Genomic DNA, 17,147 nt, shown 5'->3' with positions numbered 1-17,147 from the left:
TATGACACACCTGCTGCTTGATGCTCTGTGGCTGGCCCCTTAGTGGCCATAAGCATTTATGAGTCCACCTCCTCTCTTGGCCCTAGGGGAGTGGTTCTGCCCACCCTACCTTCAGTGGGAACTCAGGGACTGGCAGGGTCCAAAGTTCCCATGGAGAACCAGGACATGCAGGCAGGAGATGGGCAGCACAGCCAAATAGTCGAGGTGGGCCCACCAAATTCATGAGAGTGTGCTGGGGGCTAGCTCACTTAGACACTCGCCTTCTCACCCCCCAGGTCTCACCTTTCCCTAGAGTCCCAGCAGTGGCACACAGTTTAGTCGGAACCCATAAGAGTCAGAGACCAAACAAGAAACTAAGCTGATTTTTAAAAAGTTGGTTACTGCAAGCTGCGACCTAGAGAGTCACACTGCTACTTCAGGCCAGCTATTAAATGTGCTCTATGTCCTCAACCTCTGGATTCCAGGGTGGCAGGATATGCTGGTCATTAAGAGGATGAGGAGATTGTCCCCACCTTGGCCCTGCTACAAATGACACCTAAGAGACAATGCATTAGAGCTGTGATCCTGTCAGAGACCAGTAGCCCTCTGTCCTCTGAAATACACCACACACACACACACATTTTTTTTCCCTGATATGGTAAACATGAATGGATTTCAAGTAAGCCACGTGTATTAGTTTGTGAGGGCTATAATAAATAAAACAGACCAGATAGTTAAAAAAAAAAAACAAAGCTTATTTTCTCACAGTTTCGGAGACTGTGAGATTAAGGTACCAACAGGGTTGGTTTCTCCTGCGGCCTCTCCTTGGCTTGCTAAGGGCCACACTCTCGTGGCCTCCTCACATGGTCATTTTCAGCGTACTTGTGTCTTTGAGGTTTCTTCCTCTTAAATGGACACCAGTCATATTGGATTAGGGCCCCATTCTAATGGCCTCATTCTAACTTCATCACCTCTTGAAAGACCTCATCTCAGGTACTAGGAGTTAGGACTTCAGATGGGCATGGAGCTGGGGTGGGGAGTGGACAGTTCAGCCCGTAACACCAGTCAGCCAAGCCTGGTCCTGTCTCAGCTCCATTAAGTAGCCACCTCAGAACACTGCCTAACCGCCGCAGAGAAGATTCACCTGTGAGTTCATTCTTGTGTCCCCGAGTGTTCAGAACCAGGTGCCATCTCTTTGTGGATACATGGTCACAGGATACAATGAGAGAAAGACAAGAAAATGCTTAAAATTCCCCAAAATACATTGGCAGTGGCTGTGAAAGCCTGAGTTACCTTTCACCTGTGCTGTGATGATTTCGAGGTGACTGCAGCAGTCTACCTGTCTTGAGGAAGACCATGGAGGAAATAGGTTGAGTTAGGGTAGTTTGTGGACCTGCAGGCTCCAAAAATTATCTAGCCAGAATTGTTACCTTCCCTTCCTGGCCTCTTCCTCCCAGCACCTTTCTGGGCAAACTCCCTGATATGTTAATAGATTTATTGGCATAATCCTCTCAGTGTCTTGCCAACAATTACATATATGTGTGTGTAATCTGCCTTCAGTATTCATTACCCCTGGGAATTGGGAAACCAGCCTTAGGGGGGCTGGGAGAGGCAAACCTATTTGTGCCAGTTTTGCCTCCCATTTTAACCACTGCTCTTTTCCCAGGGCCCTGTGTTTGGCCGTGCCAGTTCCTCTCTCCCTCTTCTCCTGCTGTGGGGTACCTTGACCCTGAGATGCTGCTGCTAGGAGCCAGCAAATGGCTCTGACAGCTCTTGGCAAAATGTTTCCAAGGTCTTGTTTTAGTGAAGATCATTTCTTCACTAAAATTGAGAAGAGAGCAGGGTTTCTGGGGGCCTGCCCTGAGAATGTCAGAACCCAAAGCCCAGTGTTCTTAGAGACCACCATCCAAGGGAAGCCCAGGGATTAGTTGGGGACAAGCCACTGGGGAGCTAAAAGCAACCCTCCCCGTTCTTAGCCACCTGCTGCTTACTCAGATCCTGGTCAGGGGATATGCAGGGATAGTGACTGATAGTCCCTATGCAAGTGTGGGAGGAAGACCCACCATCCTTTCTTTGTAAGCCAGCCTCAGCTCTGGTCTGAGAGGAGAGGAGGTTGCTGCCAAGAGAGATGAGGAATCTGATCCCTTGCAGCAGTCCAGCTGCCCTGGGCTGAAGCCCTGTTCCCTCTGGCAGCTTAAGGACATCTGTAGGTTCCTCCTTGGCTCATTAGGTAGATTTCTGCTGATGGAAATGGTATCTTTGAGTTATTTGTAAGTTATTTAGTAATAATTATAACACTGGATTTTTAATATTTATATCAAAGAACAGTATTATGGTTACACAGCCTGACACAGCTTTAAGCCTCTGATCTTACATCTAATCTCACTGACTCCTCCCTGTACCCTGGAAAGGCAGGTTCTCTTACCCTCAGAGCATGGAAATTCTGGAGGAAACTAGGATTCAGGTTTTAGGTCTTGGATGCCAGTGCTCCCTCTATCATCTTTCTTGTCAGTAGCAAAAGCAGTGTCTGATCGCTCGCTGTATATAATTCCCTGCTGGGCATGTCTTGTGTTTAGTCTTCACCACCACCAATAAGAGGAGGGGGATCGTTAGCTTCCTGTATCAAGGTTACTCGGAGATCCTTACCAGGAAGATGAAGAAGTATAGGCCAATGGCACACCTACCCTGAGTGGCAGGAGGCTTGTTTCAAGCACACCTCAAAAGTGCTGTTCACAGGTCACTCTCACCCTGGGGCATGGATCAAGTTGCATCCTTGGGCCTGGCCTCTTCCACATGGTAAACGAGGATTTGGAAGAAGAATGGCATTGATGGCGGGCCTATCAAGTCTCCAGGTGGTAGATTTGGGAGAGAGAATGGATATGTTAGTGGATCAGGAACCAAAAAGATCCCAACAGGCTGGAGCAGTAGACTGAATCCAGCGAGAAGGTGTTTTTAAAGGATACCTGGCCAAACAACTCAGAGAGACCCTGTCTCTAAATAAAATACAAAACAATAGGGCTGGGGATGTGGCTCAGGGTCGAGTGCCCCTGAGTTCAATCCCTCATACCCTCCCCCCCAAAAAAGGATACCTGTGGATTGGCAGCAAAATGGGTGAAATAAGATTTAAGCGTGAGACAGCTGTAAGAAATAAAGCATCTAGACTTATTTCTGGCTGCCTTAATAGGAGAATAATGTCCTGAATGGACAGGCAGAAGCTGGGAAGACCCCACAGGTAAGATCCTCCCTTCTGAGTTCCAGAAAAAAATCCAGGTCAGCAGGGGAGTGGAAACCCGTGTTTTATGGCTTTAAAAGGCAGCTGGGGTGTTTAGACAGGAAAGAGACTTTGGGGAACTCAGACTTAGCAAAGTGTCCTGTGGAAGGGGATTAGACCATTTCTGGAGACCCTATAGGGCTGGAGTGAGATTAACATGTAGTCATCGCCTAGACACCTAGAAGCTCTGCGTAGGGGAGAGCTGTCCAACAGTCGGTCAGTGCTGTCTACCCCACACTGTCAGGTGCTACTGCCGTGGAGAGCGCCACAGAGCCAAGCCTGCAGAAAGACAAACCTACACTCCTGCAGGATGGTGGAGAGACAATGTCAGGCCCCCTGAAGAGGGCCAGCAGGGCGATTTCTTGCCTGTGGAGAATCTGTTAGTCTCAACCTCAGGGTCTAAGAAGTGTTGATCCCTTTGATGAAGTGGTGGCTGTATCCAGGATGACAGGCCTGGTGGAGGGCAGCTGTGCCTCAGGGTCTCATTTGTAAATAGCTAGTTGCACCTGCCTATGGTCTGTGTGTGAGTTATTAGGATTCACATTGATTTATTTTATCAAGTAAATACATTAAAAACAAAACAGTAGTACAGTCCAACTACCATCTATTATCACTATCAATATATAATGAAAGAAGATCCTAACACAGAAACATAGGGAGAACACAATCCGGGAGCTATCTGTAAGTGTGAGTGCGTGTGTCTCTCTGTGTGTGTGTATGTGTGTGTGTCATATTATTTAAGACAAATTAACAGTTCTTCATGGACTCAGATTAGCAGTGCATGAGAGTTACTGTCTTATAGTGCCTGTTTACTATCTCCTGCCGGTTGTCTTAATTACCTTAACTTAAAAATCATCTCAACTTAAAAATCACTCCTGGCATGGTTCCAAGCAGAGTTTGGAGGTAATTCCCAGTTGTCTTGAAAGTGATTGTTCTGTGAATAGATTGTTCTGGCCCTGCAGGCCTCTCCTGATCTGGGTTTTCTCTGGCTTCTACAGTTCAACCAAACTGGAACTTAGAAGCAAGGACATTACACATGGGGTCTGCCAGCTCCTGCATGTCATTCAGGACATTATTCACCTACTGGTGCAGCCAGAAATCAGACTAGATATACATTAAGCAGTTATTCCTCTTTCCCACCACCCACCACTCCTAGTAACTTGTCAATCTGCTTTCTGTCTCTGTGAATTGCCTGTTCTGGACATTGCAAATGGTTGGAATCATAAATGTATATGACCTTTTATGACTGGCTTCTTTCGTTTAATATCTTTGAGATACATCTGTGTTGTAGCACATGTTCTGCTTCATTCTTTGTGACTAAATAATACATCTTCATATATATAAGCCACAGTTTTGTTTGGTCCATTGATGGGGATTTGAATATTTACATCTTTTGTGTGTATGTGTGTGTAGTACTAGGGATTGAGCCCAGGGTTGGTCTGCCACTGAGCTACATCCCCAACCCTCTTTATTTATTTGTTTGTTTGTTTTTATTTTCTTTAATTGTAGATGGACACAATACCTTTATTCTATATATTTATTTTTATGGGTTGCTGGGGATCAGACCCAGTACCTCACACATACAAGGTGAATGCTCCACCACTGAGCCACAACCCTGCCAGCCCTTATTTTTTATTTTGAGACAAGGTCTCACAAAGTTGCCCAGGCTGGCTATGAACATGCTTTCCTTCTGCCTCAGCCTCCCATATAGATGGGATTGCAGGCATATGCCACCATGCCCAGCTCATCTTAACCATTCACATTGTTACGCCACTATTGCTACAAGTCTCCAGAATTCTGCAGCCTGCAAAACTGAAAAACTGTTTCTATTTAAAAATAACTCTTCACTCCTCCTTCCTCCAACTCCTAGAACCACCATTCTATTTTCCATTTATGAATTTGATTACTCTAGGTACCTCATATCAGTGGAATAATGCAGCGTTTGTCCTTTTGTGACTGCCTTATTTCACTTAGCAAAACTTCCTCAAGGTTCATCCATGTTGTAGCATGTATCAGGAATTCCTTCCTTTTTAAGGCTGAATAACATACATACACACATACATACATAAATACATACATACGTATACACCGTATTTTGTTAATCCACTCATCCATTGATAGATCCTTGGGTTGCTTCTATCTTTTGGCTATTGTGAATAATGCTGCTATCATCATGGGTTCACAAATATCTGTTTAAGACACTGCTTTCAATTCTTTTCGGTATAGACCCAGAAGTGGAATTGGCAGATCATGTGGTAATTCTAAAAGATTTTTTTTTAATTTTTTGAGGAATGACCATACCATTTTTCATAGTGGCCATACCATTTTTTCATTCAAAGAAGAGTACATAAGCACTACTCCAGTTTCTCCACATCCTCATCATCAGCTCTTGTTCTTTTCTTTTCTTTTTTTTTTTTTTTTAATTACTAGAGATTGAACTCAGGGGCATTTTACCACAGAGCTACATCCACATGTCCACAATCCTTTTTTTTTTTTAAATAGGGTCTCACTAAGTTGCTGAGGCCAGCCTAGAACTTATGATCCTGTTGCCTCTGTCTCCCAAGTTACTGGGATTATGGATGTGTACTGTTCTAATGTGCATGAGGTGGTACCTCTTTGTGGTTTGATCTGCTTTTCCCTAATAACTAGTGAAATGGAACATCTATTCATATGCTTGCTCTTATTGCCCATTTTTATGTCTTCTTTGGAGAAATTTCTATTCAAGTCCTTTGTGCATTTTTAATTGGGTTGCCCCTGCCTGTTTTTGTAGAGTTATGCTTCTAAATTTGCTGCTCCTAGAAGCCAGAATAGTGTATGCATCTTATTATCTTAAACCACCTGTTTGCTGAGAACCTAAGCCATCTACTTACTCCTCGGGCAACTGAGGTACGGAGAGAGAACAGGGCCAAGAAAGGCAGGGCCAGAGAGCTCTGGCAGAGGTGGCCCAAGGGAAATATGCCCACCTCTGTCCTCCAGGTCCTCCTGGAACTTTCAGTAGAGGTACTAGGAAAGCTGTTCATGTTTGGCTCTGGAAAGACAGGCTCCCAGGACTGAAGGCCTGCCCTTTCATCTGTGTTTCTTTTAAGCATTGCAACATCCACCAGGCTTCTACTTGGCAGTCCCCTGGGTTGGGAAAATGTGCCCAGTAGCCCTGGCTGGCCTAGGGCCTGGAGGACAGGCTCACGGCCTAACCCACAGGAGCAGACTATCTCCAGTCAAAGCTTTAAATGACCGAGAAAGCAGTGCTGGACACTTCTTCCAGCGGGGCTCACACCCCCTCACCCACACTGACTCAGTTCCAGGAAATGGGATGGTGGACACTGACCAGCATAGCTCCCTCTCAGTCAGAAATTGATTAATTCTCCCTAATTCTGGGAAGAAGCCCTCTCTAAAACAGTGGAAAACAAAGCCAAGAACCCAGAGGTCCAAAGTCATGATTCTCCCGTGGGAGACTCACCATCTGTGGCTTTGGTTACGTTGTCCTGCTGCTGAGAGGACAGTCCCACAGGGCCTGCCTCACAAGGCAGGAGGCACTGCCTAGCTTGTGGGGCATCATTTGAGAGGATCCCATCTTCCCATAGTCTGAGATTTCTTCAGGAGACTCATCCTGAGGGTCTCAGAAGCCCTTTGTTTCACAGGTTGTGCTTTTAGTTGGACTCAGGTTTACCGGGTAACATCCAGGCTTTACAAACTAGTGGATGAAGCACCGGAAAGGTCTAGTAGAAGATGAAGAGGCCCAAAACACACCTGACCATTGTTGTTTTCTTTTCTTTTTTATTGAAGATGAAATTCACGTAACAGAAAATTAACTATTTTAAAGTGTTCAAGGCGGAAGATATAGCTCAATGACATAGTGTGCACTTTGCATGCCTGAGACGTACCAAAATTAATAATAAAATGTGCAATTGTTGGAATTGAGTACATTTACACTGCTGGGCAACCATCACCCAAAAAGAGAACTTATAACCATTAAGCAGTTACTCCCTGCTATTTGGGCAGTTTTTGTTGTTGTTGTTGGTGGTGGTGGTGTTATTACTGTTTCTTTCCTCAGCCAGCTCCTGACAACCACTAATCTGCTTTCTGTCTCCATGGATTTACCCATTCTGGATATTTCATATAAAGGAAATCACATGTAGCATGATCTTTGATGAACCATTATTTTTATAGGAGCCCAGTCCCCCCACAAGGCTACTGCTGTCTTTTGCCAGGATCAGGAAATAAATTTTCTAAATAACCAGAATGAATGAAAACTCCCTGCTTAAATTAATAGTGAAAATATCCCACAGAAGTTCTTTCCAGGCCCTAGGTAACCTCTCTATTTTCTCCAGAGCACAGTACTAACGTGTTGAAATGGATGCTGCCCTTCAGCATGAACAGGAACCAAGAGGAGCGAGCATGGAAGGGCCAGAGGCCTCCTCAGGCCACTGGGGACCCAGGCCCAGGTGGACAGCAGCTCCGAGAGCTGGGTCCCGTGCAGGTCAAGTGTGGGCACCATTCTGGGGGCTGCTGAAAGGCCCTGGCCCTCCATGCATAGTGCCAGCTCTCATGAGCATCTAAGGAGCTCACTGTCTCTACCGCACTTCGTGTGTGTGGTTCAGGAAAACCCAAGTTCATCTGCCAAGTTCAGGATACAATTCTGACTGTTCCGGGCTTTTCTTTCTGCCTTTCCCTAATCTCATGGGCCTATGGGCGTGCTCTCTAAAAGGGGAAGTGATGCATTCTGACTGGCCAGGGCCCACAGCCGGGAGCCAGGAAATGTCTACTAGCACGAGTAGTGCTGCCCAGCGTGGCACTGGCTCAGCCTCCTTATCCAAGGCTGCTTCCCCGGGATGTGTAAGTGTGAGCTCAGGGCATGATCGCCACCCAGGACGGCATGGGGCTGGGCACAGGTCACAGAAGAGAGAGCTCGGCAGGCTGAGCGAGCTGGTAGCCCACGATGCATATAACGAACTGGGTTCAGCATAGTGCTCTTTACTCTGTGGCAGGAGCTGGAGTGGAGACAGGGTTGAGGCATGCAGTGGGGAGAGCAGCCACCTCAGAAAGAGGTTGGGAGTAGGAGGTGGAGCCGGGGACCCTACTGTTTGGGACAGCCCTTCTGGAGGCACAAGCCTCGGGTCTGGAAAGGACTGGAGTGGAAAATTTTATAGCACATCTTTCAGGACAGGGAAGCCAGCTACAGTGAGCCCTACCAACTTGTCTCCCCCATCTCTCAGCATTTATGTGCAGCTCAAATGATACTTTTTGCCTTTTATATACTCAGCGGTCGCTTTTCTTTGCCATTTTATATGCAATTTGTGTTAAAGAAATGTTTCAGGTCCTTTCTACTCAAATTATATAAGCGGCTTGTAACTAGTGACCTGTGTCTTTCCTTCTTTGCTATTCATGGATGATTTTAGGTCCAGTGTGTGCACACCGTGGGTCCTGAATAAACCGTGGTGGCTGGCCTACTGGCGTACTGACTGGCTCACTAGGATGATTGGCAGTGCATCTGGCCTGGTTTCTAACTAGAGTTTTATTTCCTGTGTGCCCACGGAGAAATAAAGGGGAAAAGTCACACACACACACACACACACACACACACACACACGTGCATGCACATCACAGCTCTTCACTGAATGCCACAGGGAGTGACTGACAGTAAAAAAGACAGATCTTTGTTATGTTTTAGGCCCCTTTCTCCTGTATCTATTTTTTGTTTGTTTGTTTGTTTGTATAGCAGTGATAGTTGAACTTAAATCATGTAAAAAGTTTGGTTTTCACCAAAACAATTCAGAACTTTTGCTTCTAAAGAAGGGGGACATGGGGCGGGGAGCGTGTGTGTCTCTGCACACATATGTTGACAGGGCACAACCACACCCTACTTCAAGACAACTTCCTGTTTGCCACTGCCAACTGCCACTCCAAGGAGAACAGAAATGGTTCCGTTAGTGGCTGCTGCAGGACCACAGCAGCCTGTGGGGTGAGCGCCATGAGCTTAGCAATGAGCAGGACTTTGTACCTTCTACTGTAGGTGACCAGGGCCCAGGTGACCAAATTGAAAGTTGGTCCAGACAGAAATAAGGTGGTGATGGCCTCTCCTCCTCAGCCTGTGTTCCTCAGCACTGTGCCTCATGGGATTCTTGTAAATGGAAAGTTTTAAACTCAGGGGCAAAGAGAAGGCTGCAGTCTGCTTCCTTGGGAGAGCTACTACCTGTGATTTTTTTTTTTTTCTTTATCCACCTTTTCATGATTTCAGGAACTTGTGTTCCCTACTCCGAGGTGGCACTGTGGTAGCCGCCTTCCCCGTGTCCTCAATCCTCCCAACACTGATTTAGCAAACAATGAATATTGGGGGGGCTCAGTAGAGCTACGCTGCCAGGGCTAGAAGTGTCGACAGAGCTTTTTCCTCAAGGTGTGTCCAGGTGTAGGACATCTAGGCGAATAAACCAGCAGTTACAGCATATGGTGTGTGCTAAGAGTGGGGGACTCCATGCACCCTAGGGGACCTGCCCTGTTGGTGAGCCATGGTTATGCCCAGTGGTTATTGTTGTTTCCCTTTTGTAAGTAAAGACACCTGGGGCTCAGGGGGTTAAGTTGCTTGCTGAAGTCACAGAGCTAATGAGTGACAGAGCTGGGATTTGAGCCCAGATCTTTCTGAGTCCTGGTGTTTCGTCCATGTTTCCAGTGATTCCCAAAGCTGACGGAACATGACCATCACCTCAGGACCTTTTTTAAAAAAATACAGATTTGAGAGCAGTGGCCCTCCTGTCTCAAGAGTGAAGGAGTCCCTACTGTACTGGGTAGACTGTGACATGCCCGTGTGGCCTGGGCACTTTCCCTGCCTCCTGTTCCAGGAAGTTCTCTCCACAAGGCATGGAAAAGGCCTGCCTGTGCCAGAGATGGAGCTCTTGTGTGTAGCCCGAGGCACCTGGGTAAAGGCCACTGGGTAAAGTCCCCAAGACAGTGCGGGGAAGAGTGAGACAGCTCTGCAGGTATTTTAGACCCTGAGAACACCAGGTCATGGTTGTCTCCTCAAAGGTACCCTGGCCTATGCCTCCCATTTTGCTCAGTGTCCAGCTGCACCTGTTCCTTCAGTGGCCCTGGGGTAGGGATGATGTCAACTGTGTCATCTTAATTGGACTCCCAACAACTTATGAGAAGACTGGAAGTCTCCAATTTTCACTGAAGCTTGTGGTGACTCCCATGTAAACTCAAGTGACCCATGCAGCATACATGTTTGGGGGATGGTGGAGAGAGGTTACCCTGACGACAGGAAGGGTTGATCTGCCGGTAGAGCGCCTTGCCAACCCTCCATACCCCAGTGGGCCCAAACACAGGAGAACAGGTGAGACAATGTTAGGAGAGAATCACAGCTCTGGCTGCAGGCGGAGACCTCAGACCAGAGAGGGTTGTGTACCCTCTTGGGTCCTTTAAGCAGCAACTGTCTTCTGAGGGGCAAGTCTGTGCTCCAGTCACTCCGGGTGATGAATGTGATGGCCAGCCTAGGACCTAGGGTGCCGTCCTGACCCTGAGGGAACCCTTTGGTTTCAAGGTCTAGCAATGACAATGTCTATCTTATTACAGCTGTGACAACCCACTGCTCATATCCCAGGACCTGGCACATGATGGGTGCCAAGGAAATACTTTTTTTTTAAATGAGTGAATGAATAAATGAGGTTTGACTTTCATGTTTTTCTCTCCTTCCGACCTTTCTATTGGTACCTGTTTTCTCTCCTTGGGTTCTGCTGTTGGTGGTGTTTGTCTGTTTTTCATCTTTTTTCCTTGTGTAGACCTAAATGGCTTTAACAAAAGCAAAGTCTATTAAGTAATCCATCCCCTACTTCCTTTTTTGCCTCATCCTCATACTCATGTTAATTTTTAAATAAGTAATTAGTGGTTACATAGTATTTGTGGTATTTTTCATTTTCTTGTGGATTGGGTGTGTTGTTTGGCTTATCATTTCCTTAGATTGAGATAATCCTCATACCTGTCATTTTCAGTTGTCTTATTATAGATCATTCAAGTCATTTGTAGTATTTTTTTATTACTATAAACAGTGCTACTGAAAATATCTTTGAATTTTTTTTCTTTTAAGATATTTCCTTTAGGTCTACTTTTAAAACTAACATTACCAGATTATCAGATCAAAGGCTGCAAATGCCTTTTAGCTCCTGTTATTATCACCAGGGTGCTCTCCAGAAAAATGTAATCCCTTAAAAGTACCCAGGCAATGTATACATGGGCTTGTTTCCTGTGGGTTTTCCTTCTAGCCGGGTGTCTGCTGAAGGCACCCTTGGTGGCTGAGAGAAATACTTCAGGCACTGGAAAATCCCTGGGACTCCCCAGATCCTACCCAACAGGGACTAGTGTCAAAATTTTGCACCTTGGTATCAATGACAAATAGAAGAGCAAGTAGGAGGAGAAATGCTCCCCATGAGCGGAGAGATAAAGAGGATCTTATAGTTTGATCAGACTGCACAGATATATCCAAGAGCAGTTTTGAAATGGAAAATTCTTTTTGCAGACCCGACTGGAGGAATTGACTTTCTAAACTGTGGAGAGAAGGGAACATTCTAGGCACAGTGGCATGAAGGAAAAGGCATTAACTTTGGAGCGGGGGAATCCTGGGCTTTCCTCCCAGATGCTGATGGCTGTTAACCTTGGTCTTGTTTCATAATCTTGCTAAGCTTCAGTTTCCCTGTCTGTAACAAGGAGGCTGGCAGGATCAGATCACCTTGTGCGGTTGTTGGGTAGATTATGTGAGCTGGTGGGTGGAAAGGAATTTTCACAGTGCCTGACACATGGCAGGCATTCAAGAACCTGGGGATGGGGGTGATCAGATAACCAAGAAACCAACCTGGAACACGGGAGGGTTGGGGAACTGAGCTGACATGAGCAGTGTGGGCCACTCACCACTCACTGGTTTTTGTCAAATAACTTAGTACCCTAAATAGCTCATGTTGCCCCAGGGTAAAGAAGACCTAGTATAAGTCCCTTGGTGACTGCCTCCGGTTGTTAGTTTTGTGAGACTGTGGCTTGAACCCAGAGGCCCTCTATCACTTAGCTACATCCCCAGCCCATTTTATTTTTTATTTTGAGACAAAGTCTCACTAAGTTGTCCAGGCTGACCTCAAACATGTGATCCTCCTGTGTCAGCCTCCTGAGCTGTCGGGATTACAGGCATGGGCCACAGCACCCAACTGGGTACCCGTTCTTTGAGGAACTCCTCCCCGGCTGTTCGGGTCCTGAGATCTTTTAAGGAAGAACTCCAAGTCTGAAGAGGGAGCAGAAATTCCAGAAACCTCACAGGAATCCCTGGCACAGGAAGTGCTTGGTTCTGCCTGCCACTCACTGCCTGCCTCTGTTCCTTGATTTTCCTGTGTCGTCTTCTCCCCATCTGCTGAGGCAAGCCCATTCCATATCCCCCTGCAGCTACCATGGGGCTATATTTAGTGCCTAACTAGGATTGTAGCAAGTGGGACCATTGGCCCAGATTCGAGCCCCAACTCTCCACTGTGCAGCCTTGAGACGTTGGCAAGTCTCTCGAAAGCAGTCTGCCTGTTTCCACCGCTGCCAACTGAGGGAACGTCTGCCTTGCCTGCCTTGCAAGGCAGTTGTAAGGTACAGCTAGCATGGCTCCCTCTCTCCCCTCCAATTCCAGTTTCCTTTTGGAAGAAGGGCCCTTGCAATTCAAGGTTGTCCTTTAGGGGAAGCATCCTGACTGCGGTTACTAAAGCAGAGAGCATCCACTGATGAAGTGGAACTTGGCTCATAACTCGCCAAGCACTTGCCCTGGGTGGGGGCTCAAGGAGACTTGGCACTGTGAAATGAGTAAGCCAGCTACTGGCCTTACCTCAGGTTTGCTTTCACAACCATGGCAGGCGAAGGCGATGGCGGTGCCCAAAGTCTATTAGGAAGGGATAGGTCTCTTAAAACCATATTGGAAAAATCCTAACAAATTCTTTCTAAAAATGGTACCGGGAGCCACACGGGTGCCTGTGGCCCCCTCAACTATTCATGAGGCATTTCTGCTTCGGACTGAACACAGGAGATTGATGCTGAGGGTATGAAAATATCTGAGCAGGGCACCTGGGGGAAGCCCTGGGGGAAGTGGAAGTGCCCAGGATTCTGATGGATTTTATCTTCAGAGAGGAAGAGGAGACAACTGTGAAGACAGCAGGGCTCCCACACCTAACAGATTTTTAGAAAGCAGAGGGTCATGTCTGCAAGCCCCCCTGCTCAGTTGGTTTCCAGGACTGGGCCCTTGAGTGGTCCCCTGGATCTTTCAGGAGTATCTGGGGAAGCCTGGGCTTCCTGTGGTGAAAATGTCAAAAAAAAAAAAAAAAAAAGGATTTGGTTTTTCATTTCTTTGGTCCTGGGACCCCCAGCTCTGGGATTCAGGTCTCAGACAGTGGCATGAGGCTGCAGACTGGCACCTAGAAACTGCTTAAATATCTGAAAGGTATTTCTTCCCTCTCCCTGCTAGAGTGGTGCCCTGCTGGAATGCCCTCAGGCAGTAGGGAGGGAGAGGTCCCCTGCTGGCCCTTCCAGGCCCTCTGTCTACAGCACCATCTTCCAAAATTCCAAAGTAGCAGAGCTCAGAGCTAAGATACAGGCTCTGAAGACATCCCTAGATCTGATGTTTTCCAGCTCTGTGTAACTCATTGTATCTCTGGGCAGCTCATTGTATCTCTGGGCCTTAGTTTGGTCTGTAGAGTAGACATAGTCAAAGAACCTCTTTTAAGGAGTTGTATGTAAGGCTTAAATGCTAGCAAGTGAATCAAGTGTGGGATAGAGTGCCTAGCACATGGAAAACACTTTCAGTAAATTATTATTACTATTAGCGAACGGAAAGAAGGGGTGGAACTAGAGCTTGCCGGTCCAAGATCATTCACCAAGGTTGTTAATTGATATATTGGACACTGCACAGGTGTTCCAAAAGTGATTTTGTTTTCTCTTCAGTAGGTGAGTGGTGCTTATATTCAATATAACACAATTTCTTGGTTTTGGTTTTTCTATCTCATGGTCTGGAATGAAATGTGTAGCAAGAGCTATGAGCTATTTCCAGCTCTCACATTGGGAGCTATACCTTACCTCAAGGAAATAATCCTAAATCACTTTATAAATAAATTAGTGTTTAAGTGCCAGACAGTAAGAGAGTAGCTCAATAATCTACAGCATGTTAATGACTATTACCTGTTTAAAATGGCAAGCATGTGGGAATTAGATGTGTAAATAGAATAATTTTAGTTGACAAAGAATAGTCCAAAATATCAATTGATTACAGTTTTGTTAGTACAACCATGGACATTAACAAAGATTGAGAAATTTTAGAGGGAAGTGCTTTCTTTCTCTAAAATTACTTAAGTCTACACAATAGTTTTACAGTAAGTGAGGAAAATAACGTCCTATAAATGCTTCCTGGGCAGAGCAAGAGGAATTAGAAAAATCATAGGGTTCTCCCTAAGGCATTCTCTTGACCAAAACAGAAAGAAATGATTAAGCCCAACATGGTGAGGACCTGTATCAGAATGATTGTAATATAAACCTGGAAATCTTTACCCAGAGAAATTCCACCTGCATAGCAATATCCTTTTACAAGAAATAAAGACCCCACTTTCTCCCATTGGTTGCCCATCCACCTCTCTACCCAAAACAAAACTGTGCTTAAGTCATTTACAGGCAGGTCTTCACAGAGTTGCTTAGCTCCTTGCTTTTGCTGAGGCTAGCTTTGAACTCATGATGCTCCTGCCTCAGCCTCCTGAGCTACTGGGATTACAGGCATGTGCCACAGCACTCCATTCAGTTCTACCCATTTTCAAAAGCTGAGCTGCACTGGGCATGGTGGTGCACACTTATAATCCCAACAACTCAGGAGGCCGAGATGGGAGGATTGCAAGTTTGAGACCAACCTCAGACACTTGGCAAGACCTTATCTCAAAATAAGATTTTTTAAAACTGGCTGGGGATGTAGCGAAGTGGTAGAGTTCTTGTGTAGTATGCAGGAGGCCCTGGGTTCAAAGTACTGGATTTTTTAAAAAGCTGAGTTGCAGCTCATCGCCTGGATGAAGTCCCAACATTCTGACCCTGTGGGTTCCACCGTTTTCAATCCTTCCGTAGCTTTTCTCACCTACACCAGTAGGAGGCAAGCTTGTTCCCGCCATTCTGGGGACAGAAATACTGACCTCTTTGTGGGATTTCTTAAAATAGATAGATTTAATTCATTCTAAACAAGGAGCAGTTTCACAAGTAGGAAATACAATACTATGTACTGCAATACGAAATGGCATATTACGCAATCAAAAAACTTACATTAAGGGCAAAGGACTGTCTTCAGGCTTCAGTGATTATTCTCTCATATGCAACTTGTTCTTTCCATTGGAAATTTAATGTTTTATGAGGTTAAAATATGAAACCAAAAATGAAGGTTCGTCATTGATTTAATTTTTTTCTATGAGTTTAGCAGTGGAAGATGTCAACCAGGACCACAAACCAGAATTCTCTGGGAAAGTGGTTTTAGACCACTCATTTTGTCCTTAATGGGACTCTTTCTGTAGTTTAGTTTGTTTATGTTTGTGCATACGTGCATTTTTTTTTCCAAACAGGGTCTCACTGTGTTCTCCAAGAAGGTCTCAAACTCCTAAGCTCAAATGATCTTCCAACCTCAGCCTCCCAAGTGCTGGGATACAGGTGTGTGCCACTGCACCCAGCTTTACTTGTATACTTTTTAACCCTTAGTTTAGCAAACTAAAGTTTATCTTTGTTATTCAGGCTACTGAGTAATATTTTTGTATACCCCTACCCCCCACTTTGAGCAAGTGCTAGCAAGTCAGTGAATGAAGACTATAGAATCATCTTCAGCAGTAGGGTAAAAATCAAAGTTTTATTTTGGAATTGAAACCTCTACCATTAAAAAAAAAAAAAAGCTTAACATGAAATTTCTGAAGGCCAAAAAGTACTTAAGTATTTAAAAGTAAGGAGACCTGATTCTAATCCCAGCATTGCCACCAGCCAGCTTTGCCCTAGGGGCTGGCAACTAATAACAGCCTCCTCTATGGGGAAGGAGATTAGACTAGTGGACTTTTAAGACCCAGTTCTAACCTTTAGTGATTGTAAGTTCCTCATTTCCTAATTTCCTGGCTTCAAATATTGTTCATAGTACACCAACATTTCCTGACTTCCTGAGAGGCAGCTGGGCCTATGCCCAAGGTCCCATTCCTCAAGTATCCATTGGCCCTGACCTTGGAAATCATCTGGCCTCTCTGGGTCTCCTTTGGACAATAAACTGTGAGGAGGGTGGAGATGCAGGAGGCTACTTCCTGCCTGTCTTACAAGGGGTTGTAAAGGCCTCTAATTTTACAAAGGATTAATTCTCCCAAGAAAGATACTGCCCAAGTAAAATATCTTCATACCTGTGCTGTTCACTACACAGCACATACCTGTGCTGTTGCTACAACATGCAGGAGTTATGAGGATGAGCAGAGAAGGAGCAGGTATAAGCATGTCTTATATTTATGGTAATGGAATGGAAAGAGACCTTAGAAGCCACTGAGGGACCCACTTTGTTTATAATTGAGCTATGGAAACCAAGAAGGAAACCAAGAAAAGTTACATGGTGAACTCAAGGCCATAAGGCTACCCTGTGGGTGACTGGAGCTGGAGCCTTCATCTCCACAGGGATGACTTCTGGGAATTAAACATGTATGCAAGGTCTACTAATATCAGTAGAGAAAAATTTACCCCATAAAGTTATTCTATGTGGACATTGTGTGAACACTGACCAGGCACAAATATCAAACCATTAGATGATCTTCGAAAAGCTACCCCCACACCTCCCAATTACAATTTCATCAGAAGATTAGAATCAATCTGTGCTTTGAGAAAGCCTGGCAGCCAATTGGTAAGAAAGAGCACATAG

General features: G+C 45.5%; 1 protein-coding gene across 7 annotated transcripts in view; it reads left to right on the top strand.

Annotated features, from left to right (window-relative positions):
* The window catches only part of ATXN7L1 (ataxin 7 like 1), a 241,486-nt gene that overhangs the window by 167,611 nt on the left and 56,728 nt on the right, over positions 1-17,147 (top strand). The window contains exon 1 of one of the 7 annotated variants that reach the window (XM_081283613.1): positions 15,856-15,919. The exons of the other annotated variants lie outside the window; for them this stretch is intronic. Coding sequence (XP_081139739.1) covers positions 15,880-15,919 — 40 coding nt within the window. The 5' untranslated portion in view covers positions 15,856-15,879. Of the gene's footprint in view, positions 1-15,855; positions 15,920-17,147 lie in introns of those variants that run through there. 7 annotated transcript variants of the gene reach the window in all.

The sequence above is a fragment of the Spermophilus citellus genome (genome assembly GCF_964194105.1).
Source record: "Spermophilus citellus genome assembly, chromosome: 3".
Lineage (NCBI taxonomy): Eukaryota > Metazoa > Chordata > Mammalia > Rodentia > Sciuridae > Spermophilus > Spermophilus citellus.
Note: the sequence above shows the minus strand (reverse complement) of the source record. Positions and strands in the feature narration are given on the sequence as shown.